The sequence below is a fragment of the Zea mays genome, chromosome 5 (genome assembly GCF_902167145.1).
Source record: "Zea mays cultivar B73 chromosome 5, Zm-B73-REFERENCE-NAM-5.0, whole genome shotgun sequence".
Lineage (NCBI taxonomy): Eukaryota > Viridiplantae > Streptophyta > Magnoliopsida > Poales > Poaceae > Zea > Zea mays.
Window position 1 is genome coordinate 20,977,582 of NC_050100.1, and position 13,352 is coordinate 20,990,933.

General features: G+C 40.3%; 1 protein-coding gene across 7 annotated transcripts in view; it reads right to left on the reverse strand.

Annotated features, from left to right (window-relative positions):
- Nucleotides 1-7,837: 7,837 nt before the first annotated feature.
- Nucleotides 7,838-13,352, reverse strand: part of LOC100193317 (uncharacterized) — a 46,733-nt gene continuing 41,218 nt past the window's right edge. For 6 of the 7 annotated variants that reach the window (NM_001138454.2, XM_020553064.1, XM_020553063.1 and 3 more), the window contains 4 exons: nucleotides 13,103-13,280; nucleotides 8,926-9,000; nucleotides 8,771-8,854; nucleotides 7,838-8,168 (listed from right to left, as the gene is read on the reverse strand). In NM_001138454.2, coding sequence (NP_001131926.2) covers nucleotides 8,052-8,168; nucleotides 8,771-8,854; nucleotides 8,926-9,000; nucleotides 13,103-13,280 — 454 coding nt within the window. In that variant the 3' untranslated portion in view covers nucleotides 7,838-8,051. The remainder of the gene's footprint in view (nucleotides 8,169-8,770; nucleotides 8,855-8,925; nucleotides 9,001-13,102; nucleotides 13,281-13,352) is intronic. The other variant, XM_008682912.2, reaches the window with a different exon arrangement.

A 13,352-nucleotide genomic window follows, 5' to 3' on the forward strand; every position in this document is an offset into this window, starting at 1 on the left:
TCTCGTTTAAATCTAATTATCAATGAGCTCAATTCTATTGGCATTAATAAGCTAGGTGATGCGGACATTGTGAGGAAGATTATCTCCCTACTACCACAACGAAGATATGGGAGCATCATCACTATCCTTCACAACATGGAGGACTTGGGTAACATGACCCCAACCATTGTAATTGGAAAAATCGCGGCTTTTGAGATGTCGCGAAAAATGTGTCGGGGAGAGGAGCCAACTTCCTCAAGGCCATATGCTTTTGCATGTGATGAAAGGAAGGGCAAAAAGAAGGCTCCCACTCCAAGTTCCTCAAGTGAAGAAGAGGAAGAGGAAGAAATTGATGATGATGAAGATAATCAACCATGCACATCATCCTCCGAGGACGAAGAAACAATCCGACGCGTCGGAAAGGTAATGGAGATGATCCGCAAGATTAATCTAATGGGTGTGCCCCTGCAGGTCGAAGATATTCTCTTTAACATTGACAGGAAAAAGCAAAGAAAGAGAGGATGCTTCGCATGTGGGGAGAAGAGCCACTTCAGGGACAACTGTCCAACTATGGCAAACCCAAAAAGGAGAGGAGCAAAGGCAAGGCGCTAACAAGTGTTAGAACTTGGGATGACTCTTCAAGTGAAGATGAACCTCCAAGGACGCGCAGCCACCGGTCCTCATCACGCTCATCACACAAATGCCTTATGGCAAGAGGTAACAAAAGCATTCCATCCTCTAGTGATGAAAGTAGTAGTGATGATGAAGGTGAGAGAAAGCCCTCCGTAGATGAGCTTGCGGAAGCCGTTGAATTTTTCCAGGATGTTTGCACTAAGCAAAAAGCTCAACTTAAAACCTTGAAAAATAAGTTGATTAGCTCCCAAAATGATTACAAAGGTTTGCTAGAAAAATTTGAAACTTTTGCAAACTTAAATAGTGAGTTGTCAACTAAAATTGAGCTATTAGAGTCTAGTGCTCCATCCACTGCTACCGATGATGGCCTTATTAAAAAGAATGAAAAACTTAAGGCTAAGTTAGCTAGCTCCCAAAATACTATTGAAAATTTGCTAGAGAAAATGGAAATTCTTAGCATACACAACAATGAGCTAACTACTAAGCTAGAAAACATTGGTAGCACCCCAGAAGTATCTTTGATTAAAATACCTAAAATTATTGTGAAAGATGCTTCTACTTCCTGCTTTGATTTAATTGATGACTCTAACCCCTGCAATCAAGTTCTTGTTAAGAATGTTATTATAGAAACCTGTTCTGACGAGATTGCAAAGGAAAATGAGCAATTAAGGCAAGAAGTGGCTCACCTCGACAAGGCTTTGTATGACAAGAAAGGCAAAGCCAAACAAATCCGACCTCCACAGGATAACACCACTGCGGGAGTGAACAAGCCTATGGAGGGAGAAACCGTGATTTGTAGGCTATGCCACATGGAAGGTCATAAGTCTTTCCAATGCAAGGCAATGACTGAGGATAAGCAAAAGCAAAAGCTCAAGCAAAAGCCAACAAGCAAAATCTCCAACACCTACATCAACAAGGTGGACAAAAAGGCTGCTACACCATATTTGATCAAGAAGAAAAAGAATGGAAAGGTGATAGCAATCAAGGCCAACAAGCAAGCCAACAAAGGAAAGGGAGCCAAACGCATCTGGGTGCCAAAGGAAATAATTTCAACCATAAAAAGCACCAAGAAGGTTTGGATCCCGAAAGGGAAGTGAGTGGACCGAAGGTCCTCGAGAAATTTGGAGACTTGGCAAAGTTGGGATGTATATCATGGGATACATCATATTAGATCAAGTTTAATTGCCAAGTGGGTTAGTGAAAATTTTGGACCCAAATTTCCCACCCATGACTAAGGTAACTAGATTTATTGTATTACTTATCTTTAGATATGCGTATCTATCTACGTTGTATCTAGTTTACCTTTTATGCCTAGTATTTACTTTTGTTTTAAAATTATGCATACTAGGTAAATCACATGGTAGGACTGCTTGTCTTTAATTCAAACACTTAAGCAAACCTACATGGCTTAAAATGTTTACTTAAGCACAGCACATAGATTTTATATCACTCCATAGTAAATGATGCATCAATTGAAAATTTTGATCTCTACAAGTTGTATCATTTAACTTATATGTGCCAAAGCACGGATTATAGATAGTTTGCCCCTCTTGATATCAAATCAAAGTGCATGTCTCCTACAAGTATTCAACTTGTATGCACACTTTTAAGGGGAGATTACTCTATAATCTAAGACTTTGAGACTAACACCTTTTCAAGTCTATTTCATGTGATAGTCTCATTGTAAGAAAAATGAAGTCCCCGGAGAAAGACAACAATCTTCCACTACAAAATCTCCAAGAACTCTCAAGTATCATTTACATGTCTTCTCCAATATTTGATTAGACTAAATTTTCATATCATATACTTCCATGTTGCTAAAAATGCATAAGTAATTAACTCATATTCTGTTATCTATGCATAAGGGGAGTTAGTCGTTTCAAATATTGTCTTGCACCTCTCTCTTTCACATACTTTTTCCTAAAAAGTAGATGCTCTCTGTCAGGGGGAGTATTTCTTCGTCTCTAAAGGGGGAGAATCATTCTTTCTAAAAGAGAACACTCATTTTGGGGGAGTAATTCTTTGAGGGCAAGTCTTTTATTTACTTCCTACATGTTTTTAATGTCTTCCTTTTCGGTGGTTGATGCCAAAGGGGGAGAAGTTTAGGGACCAAAGCAATATAAAATGTATCAAACACCAAACACCACCAAATTAAAATTTTAATCTTCAAGTATCTTTTAAAGTGGTTTTGGTTATTCGGTCCAAAATAGGAAGTAAGTGAATTATGGAGTTAGGGGGAGACTTAAGTCCATAATGTCACATTAAGGGGACAATCATGCATCATAGCAAGTAGATTATTAACTTTGATTCAAATTCTTATATTATTTGCTTGCTTTGGTTGTGTTGTCATCAATCACCAAAAAGGGGGAGATTGTAAGGAAAATGGACCCCAGCCATTTGGCTAATTGAGTTTTGGTGTTTTGATGATCAACACAATCCGTGAACTAATAAGTTTCTCTAGTGTTTATGATTGTAGTTCACAGGATGCAAGAATAACTTGGACTAAGGAATTGAGGAAAGCAACACCTCAAAAGAAGACATTAAGAAGATCCAAGAAAAGTCCAAGTGTGCTATTGCGGACTGTTTGTGCGAAGGCGCACCGGACTGTCCGGTGGCACACCGGACTGTCCGGTGCCCACACGTCGGACTGTCCGGTGCACCAGGGAACTCCAGCCCAACGGCTAGTTCCAGGTGGCACTCGGAGAAAGACCACCGGACTGTCCGGTGTAAAAAGCCTGCGGCGCCAACGGTCACCTGCTCTGACAGAGCAACGGCTAGGCGCACCGGACATGCTACAGGGCACTGTCCGGTGCACACCGGACTGTCCGGTGTGCCGCAGAGGACTGCAGTTTTTCTCCAACGGCTAGTTTGGAGTTGGGGCCTATATATACTTCACCCAACCGGCCATTTGAAGGTGTGGGAGCCCAAGCAACATACCAAGGCATATTGTAGACATTTCCAAGTGCTCAAACACCCAAGTGCTTAATAGAATCACTCAGTGATTAGCGTAGGTGCTTTGCGAAGTGCTTAGGTTAGTTAGACCGCATTAGCGCTTGCTCTAGGTGAATCCTAGTTAGTTGAGTGAGTTTAGACAAACCACACAACCTCTCGGCTCTTGCGCGGGCCGTTGTAATTGTACCGAGTGGGGCGAGAGTCTTGCGAGACCGTGACAACCGTGTTTGTGTCACGGCCGCCACCGTGTACCGGAGGGAACGAGGCCCGCGGCGTTTCGACCGGAAGCTCGATAGTGGAGACGGCGGGGAGCGTTCGAGAGGAGCCGGAAGCGGAGCACCACTTGCGCGTGGAGAAGGCCCGCGGCTCTCTACGGAGTTACTCGACCGAGGTGCTTGGCCCTCGCGTGGGCTTCCCTTCGTGTAGGGGCACCAACGAGGATTAGTCGGGACCTTGCACGGTTCCGGATACCTCGGTAAAAATACCGGCGTCATCCACGAGAGTTTGCTTCTCTACTTTGCTCTTTAAGTTTCCGCATTTATATTAAGCATTTAAGTTTCAATCTTGTATTCATACATATCTAGTGTAGATTGAAACTTAACCTTTGCGGTAGAGATAGCAACACTTAGACAAAACCTAGTTTGCACATTCTAGTTTGATTCTTGGCATAGGTTTTGCTCTAGGGTTTTAAGTGTGGCCTAGTTTAGTAAAAGTTTTAGAAGTCCTAATTCACCCCCCCCTCTTAGGCGTCACCCGTTTCCTACAGTAGTTCTCAACAAGAGTAAGCTCCTTCACGCCAACATTTTTGAAGCCCACGATGGACATGGCAAACTGCATTCGAGTAATGCAGTCCATCGCTATTCGCTGGACCTCTTTCTTATGCCAGGTAGTCCGAAAGACCTACTCCAGGGACTGTCCCTATACTAGCCATAATGTCACCAAAGTCGGTGGCTCGGTCCACCTCCTCTACCACACACTACGCTAGCTCCATCGCGTGTTCTTCAAGGACCACCACCCACTCCAACAACTGTTCCTAGGCTCTTCTTCTTCTTCTCTACAGAGCCCAATTCACATGAGCCCTACGTATCCTCCCTACTCTTTACCAGGTGCCCCATTCACTATTGGTGTTGGGGCCCTAGGGGAGGATGTAGACTGAGGTGTCACTACTGTCACCACCATCGCTCCGGCTACAGTCTCCATTGGTGTGACTGTTGCTGGGGTGCCCCTGCTCTCTATGCGGTCACCGTCTCCAGCGTCGTGACCAGCACAATTGTTGCTAGGGGAGACTATTTTCCCTACAGGGCCAAGGCAGGGCTACTTTCGGCCTCATCATTGATGCCACTATTGCAACTGATGATGGGGTCCTCCGTGTCGGTGTGGTGGTCCCATCCTCGGGTTGCTGGGTTGCCTACGGATGGGCCCCACTAGGGTCTCATCATGGCGAACAAGTCGCCGCTTGGGTAGTACCGATGTTCCTGACCCCATCTACATCACAGTCATCATGGGGGCCAGGACGAGGATCTTTCTCTCTCCGACTTCCGCCTCTTCTCCTTTGGGTCATCTAGGGTAGGGAAGGGGGGGGGTCGACGCCGTCGGCGGCGCCGAGGTATTGAAAGGGAAATGTGCTATAAGGCCATTTCTACCTGTTTTGGTGATTAAGTGTCCAACACACCTTCATGTACTAACTTGTTTGATATGAGTATGAGCATAGGTCCACAAGAAGGCAATCTAAAGGTTTGAAGTCCAAAAGAAATGAAACAGGGACTGGAAATGCAACTTGGAGTAAAATGGTAAATCTATGAGGTTTGCACCCTGAGACATGTTGCATAGGTCCATTACAATGTTTCTAGCACTTGCACTTGGTCTCTAACCCCTTTTGTAGAAAAATGCATTTTGGACATGGTTTGAGCTAATTCAGGAATCCTACTAAAAGTTTGTGAAAGAGGTAAGTTTCCGTCACTTAGTCAATTGGATTATGTGCTGATATTATTTGTCTAAGTCATAGGGAATCTTCCAAGAATAGCAAAAAAGTTTGGAGAAGTTAGGCTCAAAAGAACCTTAACTGGGCTATTTTGGGCCACACCGGACCGGGTCTGCAGGGGCCTTAGACCTAGTCGTGTGCACCAGACCGCCTGTACAGCTGAACTTGGTGGTCTCAAGAATTTTATTTTAAAATTCACCAGACTGTCACTGTTCATGGTCTGGTGGCACACAGGACCACCTCTAATGGCTAGTCTCTGACATGCGCGGGCGAGCCAACGACTAGCTTATGTGGCACCTGGTCCGGAGGTGCATTGGACTGGTTCAGTGCCCGTCAGCGAAGAAAAGTGCTAATTAGGATCCCAGACTCGAGGCACGTGGACCTAGTCCAGTGGCGCACCGGACTGGTCCGGTGCTCTGCGGGAAGCTGATTTTTGGCATATTTTTGCAAGGAAGGAGCAAGAACTAAGTGGCCTTTTAGGGGCTATAAAAACAGCCCATGGTGACCTCGTTTAGTACCCAACATACCAAGAGCCTCTCTACACTCTGACACTCTACCACAACACATTCTTGTGATTCTAGCGAGATCCGTGTGCCGTTCTTGTGAAGTTCTTGACATACTATGTGTTGTGCTCTTGTGATATTTTCATTTGTGTTCTGTTGCTATTTTTGGGATTTTGTGTGTGTACTCTCTCTCTCCCTCTCTTGTGCTAAGTTGTAACTACAATCTTGTGTATGACTGCAAGATACTCCAATTTGTGGAGATTCCTTGCAAGAGAAATTATATTGATACAAGGAAGACCATGGAACTCAAGTTTGATATTTGGATCACTTGAGAGGGGTTGAAAGCAACCCTTGTCCTAAGTGGACACCACAACATGGATGTAGGCAAGCATTTCAGGCTTGACCGAACCACGGGATACATTTGCCAATGTCACTTTGCATTTTTTCTTGTGATTTTATTTCTTCCTAAGTTCTCCATATTCACTTGAAATATTGCTCTTAGTCTTATTTACATCTTGGAAGAGCAATCAAGTGAAGAGAACTTTCTCTCGTCTTCTCATCTCAAACTTGGTTTATTTTGCGCTAACTCATAAACTTTAGACCAAGTTTGTGTTTTTAAAGATTAATTTGCAGGATCACCTATTCAAAGGAGGGGGCAAGTGGGTTGCTGGGGCACTGGCCACATGGGCCTAAGCCTATTGACCATTTGAGTGAGGCCCGTTAAGGCGAGCTGGGCCCATGTGGCTAGTTGCAAGGGGAGGAGCTAGGCCAGTGCAATTGTGGGCCAATGTGAGCGTGATTGGCTAGGGTTAGTCTTGTTGGCTTGTTAGGAGGAATATTTTTTCCTTTTTTCTAAAGAGGGTCTTAGAGGGATTTAAAGAGGGACCAATTTCTAAACAAAACTCAAATTTAAACCAAAACCAACCAACTAAACTCTCAATAAAGAACTAACTCAAGGCATTAAAGTATGCACTATGAATACACAAATTTAACTGTAAACATTTGTGACGGGGAGAGGAGTGAAGTTAGTCTTTTTGAAAATGGTAAATTATTAGTATAAATTGAATTTGAGGGTACTTGAATGTAGTTTCCAAATTTTATTTGACAAGATGAATTTATCTTAGTTTCTTTGAAAACCTTAGCTTGTTTATGATAAGTCATTCAATATTTTAATTTGAAATTTTAACTTGTATATTTTGAAATAGGGATGAGAAGGGACAAACTGTTGGATTATTGTCCTATGTGCTCATTGAATGGAAAATTTTAAAAGGTAAGTTTTCTGTATTATAAGAAACGCATACACTAATACAAAAGAGAGACAGAGCCAAGAAAACCGTGGGAAAAAATTGCTGAGAAGAAGACTACATATATAAAGGCTATTTTATAAACTCAGATTTCCTATATAAAGGGAGATAAACCCAAGGAGGAAAAAACTATCCTAAATAACTAAATATCTTATTTAAATGACACCCCCTGATTTCCTACCTTGGAAAAAGAAGAGAATCCCAGAGAAAATTAAGTTTCCAAACTAGCCCTAAGAGCAATTAAGAGTCCACTGTATCCACATTCTTATGTGTGTGCATTGCTCTATTTTCCACAATGTAAGAACTAGAAGTAGGTATATACCATTGTTGGAAGGTCTTTTTCCCTTGCATGCCAAAAACAGATATTGAGGAGTTTAGGAAACTTTTAGATATCTAAGAGCATGTTTAGGAGCAAAGTTATCGAAGGGGTTTGAGGGGCTAGAATAGGAAGGGAATTTTAGCTATTCCATTCCATTGCAGTATTCTTGCTACCAAACATTTTGCATCCTTGTTATTGAATTTGAGGAACCAGATCACTGATGATTATCAACTTGTTTGTGATAATCTTACAAATATTAACATATACGTACTAAATATAAATTTTATTTTGTGTTACATTCCCATCATCACGAAAAATAAAATATACATGGATACTTGTATCCCAAATACAATTATTAGAAATAGCTTAAGATACCCATCTTAACCTTTTTTTGCAACAAGTCGGCGGCGAAATTCTCCTAAAGCCCAGATGGGAAATAAGTTTCGGTAGTTCGGGTAATTGAAGAAAAGTGAGGAGTTGAAGTTGCCAACAATTTCCTGAAATTGAAATGCATATTCAAACATTTTTCAAAATTCAGAGATAGCAACCACAGGATGAACTGAAAAAAGGAACAGGGTGGAAGTGGATGTCAGTCCGAATGACAAGTTAATTGCTTATCTCTGTGGTACCTCCATTCTAAAGAGCTACTACAAATTTTGTTCTATATTTGGAGTTCTCAACTATTTCATCAAAAATCTCTTTTCTTTATTTCTCCATGTTAATTGTGTATCTCTCTTCATAAGTATATATGAGCAAATTAAACATGCTTACAAATTTTCTCTATCTTAGTTGCATATATATATATATATATATATATATATATATATATATATATATATATATATATATCATGGCCATTTTTGTTAGCTACTAGGTTTCATAAACATAATGATCCAAAAAAAACATATGCCTTATAAGAATAATATGAATGGAGTATTTATTTACATTTTAGTAGTTTAGTCCCGCTAATTCACTGAATATCTACTCACTATGAAATTGCATAACGGCCATATTTCTCATAACTAGTAGAATAAAGCATTCAATTTACAATTAATATGCACGGGACATACTCTACTTTTGTTTATGGAAAAACACTTACTTGTTGGGGAAATTCTCCGTTCTCCATCTGCATGTTAATTAATTCTTTTGCAGCACGGTATAGTGGCGCTGGGTCTTGTTCGACCTGCCCACAGTATCAAACATTAGCGAAGCAGCTGAATCCAAGCGGAAGGGGGAGGGGGATGCAAACTAAACCTGCCCAGCGTAGAGTAAAGCTAGCATCGCCTGTGCAGTGTTGACTCCATGTGGACTGCCACTGTCAACATACTCCTGTTCAGTTTGTAGCCCAAAAAAATATTAGAACAAAATCTATGTACTTTATTTTCCTCAACACATATATACATATACAAAACTAATTGTTACTCTTGTGTTAAAAAAACTAATTTTAGACACCGACAAAACGAATTTCCGATCCAAGATCTTATTTCGATACCCACGAATTTACTTCGCTCTACTTATGTTAGAGTTGGAAACTAATTATTTTTTATACACGTGAATTAATTCGAATAAGATTGCATCCAAACAAATCCTAAGACGACTTTTATACACATGCCGCCAGCCCATCACAATAGCAACGTCCAACCCTAGCTCTCGGTCTGCTCTAGCTTCGCAGATTCCACCGGGTTCCTCTTGCGCATGTGCGGAGGTCGGGTCAGTCATCCATGAGCCATGGCAACACGTCATATAGTCGGGCACCAACGACAATACATTGTACATGATTGGTGTGCTGTTCATTTGTCGTTTGCTAAATGTATTGAATGTATGATCGCTTTATTTAGACGACGAGCAGCCTGTGGTTACTGAGTGTGTTGCCGAAGATCTTCCTGAGCAACAACCTGGTGAAGGCAAGTGTCCTCTGACCTATTATGTCCTACTTACTTTATAATTCACTGTCCCGCATTACATTATTGAAACTTAAGGATTGACTAGTATTTACTTATCCTTGTTTACCTTTTGGGTTAATCATGGTTAGCTTATGCTATTGCTTTAACTTAATCAATGGACATGATGTGAATATTTATGATACGATGATGTTATTTCGATGATGATCTTGTGTTACTTTAGGGGACTCAGGCCATTTTTCTGAGTACCTCTTCGTAAGGACCTGTTCGTGGAGTGACCACCCGGAATAATAGTGCAACTATGAGGGTGGAATGGGACGCCCTTAGCTGATTAATTAGATGAACCTGGGGGTGTAGTTGACTTTGCCTGAGGGTCGTTAAAGGCCGGGGTGTAGTGCTCGCTCTGCCAAGGGGGTGCAGAGGTTCATTCGATTTGGTTTTGTTAGTCACCCATCTTAGAGAGGTGTACTGCGTTTGTACGAGTGGCGAAACCTAACGAGTAGCTATTCACCAGGGGAGTCTTTATAAAGGCTACGTAGTGTATCCTTGGCCATTCACCTCGGTAGTGAAGATCGGGTCTGTACAACCCAGGCTAGAAAGGGATCACGACTCGTGGGTAAAGTGTGCAACCTCTCTGCAGAGTGTTAGAAACTGGTATCAGCCGAGCTCACGGTTAAGAGCGGCCTTGGGATCCTCTTTGATTAGAAGAACTTTGGATACTTTTATGATGATGGTTAATAATGATGGTTATAATTATGATCTCTGGTATTTCCTATTGGAGGGAGTACACTTGGGTAATAATTGGGTTTATTACTAAAACTTAGCTCTACTAATAGTAATAAATACTTGACCAACTAAAAGCATCTACTTAACCTTAACTCCACATACAACTAGTCCACTTTAGACAAACGAGACATTTGTTGAGTACGTTGATGTGTACACACCCTTTCTTTACAAACCACCCCCACCCCAGGTTGTCCCCACTGTACTCAGTGCTTAGGAGGAGATGCTGGCAACATGGAGGACTTTGAGGAGTTCTATTTTATTGTAGTGGCAAACCCTCAGTCAGCCGCCTGTGTAGGCCTTATCTACTACGTTACGTATTTCCGCACTTTGATTATATTAATGCTAATGACTATGTATTAGACTCTGTGGATGTCTTGGACATCTTGTTGTAATAAAGTACCTTTTCGCTATTTACTTTGAGCAATGTGTGATGATGTCAAATTATGTAATCGCTGTGTACGCGAGTTTCTGATCCTGGCACGTACATGGTTCGCATTCGGTTTGCCTTCCAAAACTGGGTGTGACATTGTCGCAATCTACTGAACAAAATTTGTTTGAAGTTAATGCAAGAGGAAATTTATACTCAAGACGTGTGGTGGAGGATTGATTCTCAAAATGACTTACAACTATATCATGGAGAAAAGCTTTTAACAACATTTTGGAGGCAAGTGTATTAGAGCATATTTGTACCTATCACTGTTTTATTTTGAGTTAGTATAAGTTCAGCTTTAGTTGAACACAAAGCTAAATTTTAAATATTATGTTAGGATTTACTAGAATTGACACATTTTCTTGATCCCGAATTGATTGGGTAGAATGCGACTTTGTTTGGATAGGAAGGATCAAACTGTCAGCTTTGACTAATAAAATATGAAACTATTGGTAAAACTTGGACTTCAACCAACATTTTTTAGAGGCGTGACCAATCAATTTTTAGAATGCTCTTGTCTACCCTTACTAAGGATCAGTTCATGATGTGCCATCTAGGATTTAAAGTACAACCATATGAGTTTGGTGTTGCTAATAAGTAACTTGATTAGCTTTGTTTTACTATTGGAATACTAAAATGGCTAGAAAGAGGAGGGGTTATCATGATGGGTGTTGGTCTCATCTTCCTAATGAGGTGTGTGTCTACAAGCTATCACACCTTGTAGGAGAGCACCACAACACTTCGGGTAACTAAAACCTCAATCACAACCACTTATTAGGATGTCTCTATACAAAGGCCTTCTAAGGAGACTCTACCAACTCACGGTATGAGAGATCAACAATCATATCCAAGGTTTAGGAAAGTTCTTGGTTATCATCATTAGGAAAGTACAACCATATGAGTTTGGTGTTGCTAATATCCTTATGATCTGTATGGCTACTGCGTTAAAGGGGTTACTCTATGAACTCCCTTTTGTGCTTTTTATCTTTCATTCCTATTATGCCTTTGATTCCAAAGGTGGAAACTAGTGTGATGTTAGATGGAGAAAGTAAAATAATATAATTCAATTTGTAAGATAAGGACAAACACATAGAGATCAAGTGGTAATGGAATAAATGGTGTCTAAAAGGTGTATTTGCGAAAATATTTAGAAAATATTAAATTCAAAAAGATTAGAAAAATGTCAACATAACTAAAATAAAGATAATATTGTCTCACTGTCCCAAACAAGTTAAACTCTAATATTTCTTTGCTTTATTAGTAATCTTAAGAAATATCCTAGATGTCTATAATTAAAATGAACAAAATAAATAATTAATGAGCATGTGCCATATAAGAGAAAATAACCAAGCGGTTATGAATAAACAATTAAAAATTCTTGCGGTACAAATTTTGAAAGCTAGAATTGCAGTAGCAACCACACAACTAAGTACCAAAATAAAAAAATGTCAGCCACCTTGCGCAACAATAGGTACTGGTAGCATAGCACTGCTAGCAAGGGCTATCACCCTAAACATTCATGATTTTGTCATACCGGTAAATATTAAGAAACATAAAGGGAATCATATATTCTATTTTTTTTCTTATATGCAGTTTCATGAAAACCTACCAAAGGCTATAATTATCATTTCCCACTAATTTGATCTTAGTTAATGGGTTGAATATCTAATGTACTTCCTTTTACTATTTGTTTATACAAAAGTAAAATTTTGTTTGTAATCAATGCTTGGCAACATAATGTTTTGAGCTGTGTTGATCTTGTTTCAATGGTCATAGGACCAAGTCTAGAGAGGCTGATGCCCTATCTATAATCCTCGATCATGAAAGCTAATAAACCTAAGATGTGGCTTCCCATAGCACATCATGTTAATAAAATAAACTTAACACCTCATTTGAACCAACATTTTTTAAGACTAGGGTTAGCCTTATCTGTAAACATTCGGTCCATCTATGAGCTAAAGTAATGGGAAGGCCACTTTGTTCTTTCCTCATTCACCATCACTGACTTTGGTGCCTCTTCTGAATGATGCTAGTGCTATTGTACAACTATGGTTGTATCTATACCATGCTCTACGTTAGGTCCTAATCCAAGTAGCCATTGGGTCATCATCACTAGGCCTGATGGATTGTACTGTCTACAACAAAGGCATACCTGAGAACCACTCTATGCAATTTAGGTGTTCTAATCTACAAGCTAGCAATCCTATTAATAATCCCTTGCAGATACATTAAATCTAACACATGGGAACACAATGGAGACAACTTAAAGTTTCTACATAACCAAATGCAATGCAAATGATGGAAGAATAATTACCTCAATTTGACAACCAAGATAGTTTTCTCCCCATCCACCGGTTCCTAGTTGCTTTGACAACAAGAAGTTGCATGCTTTCCTAATAGCCAAACTATTCCGGTATGTTCTTCCTGCAGCAACTAATCCTTTTATAGCAAAGAATGTTGCATAAGTGAAACACACAGCCCAAGAACCATACCTGTTTAATTCATTTCTATTATTAGCAACCATAATATATTTCACATATATTCGGTAATTCTCAGCAATTCAA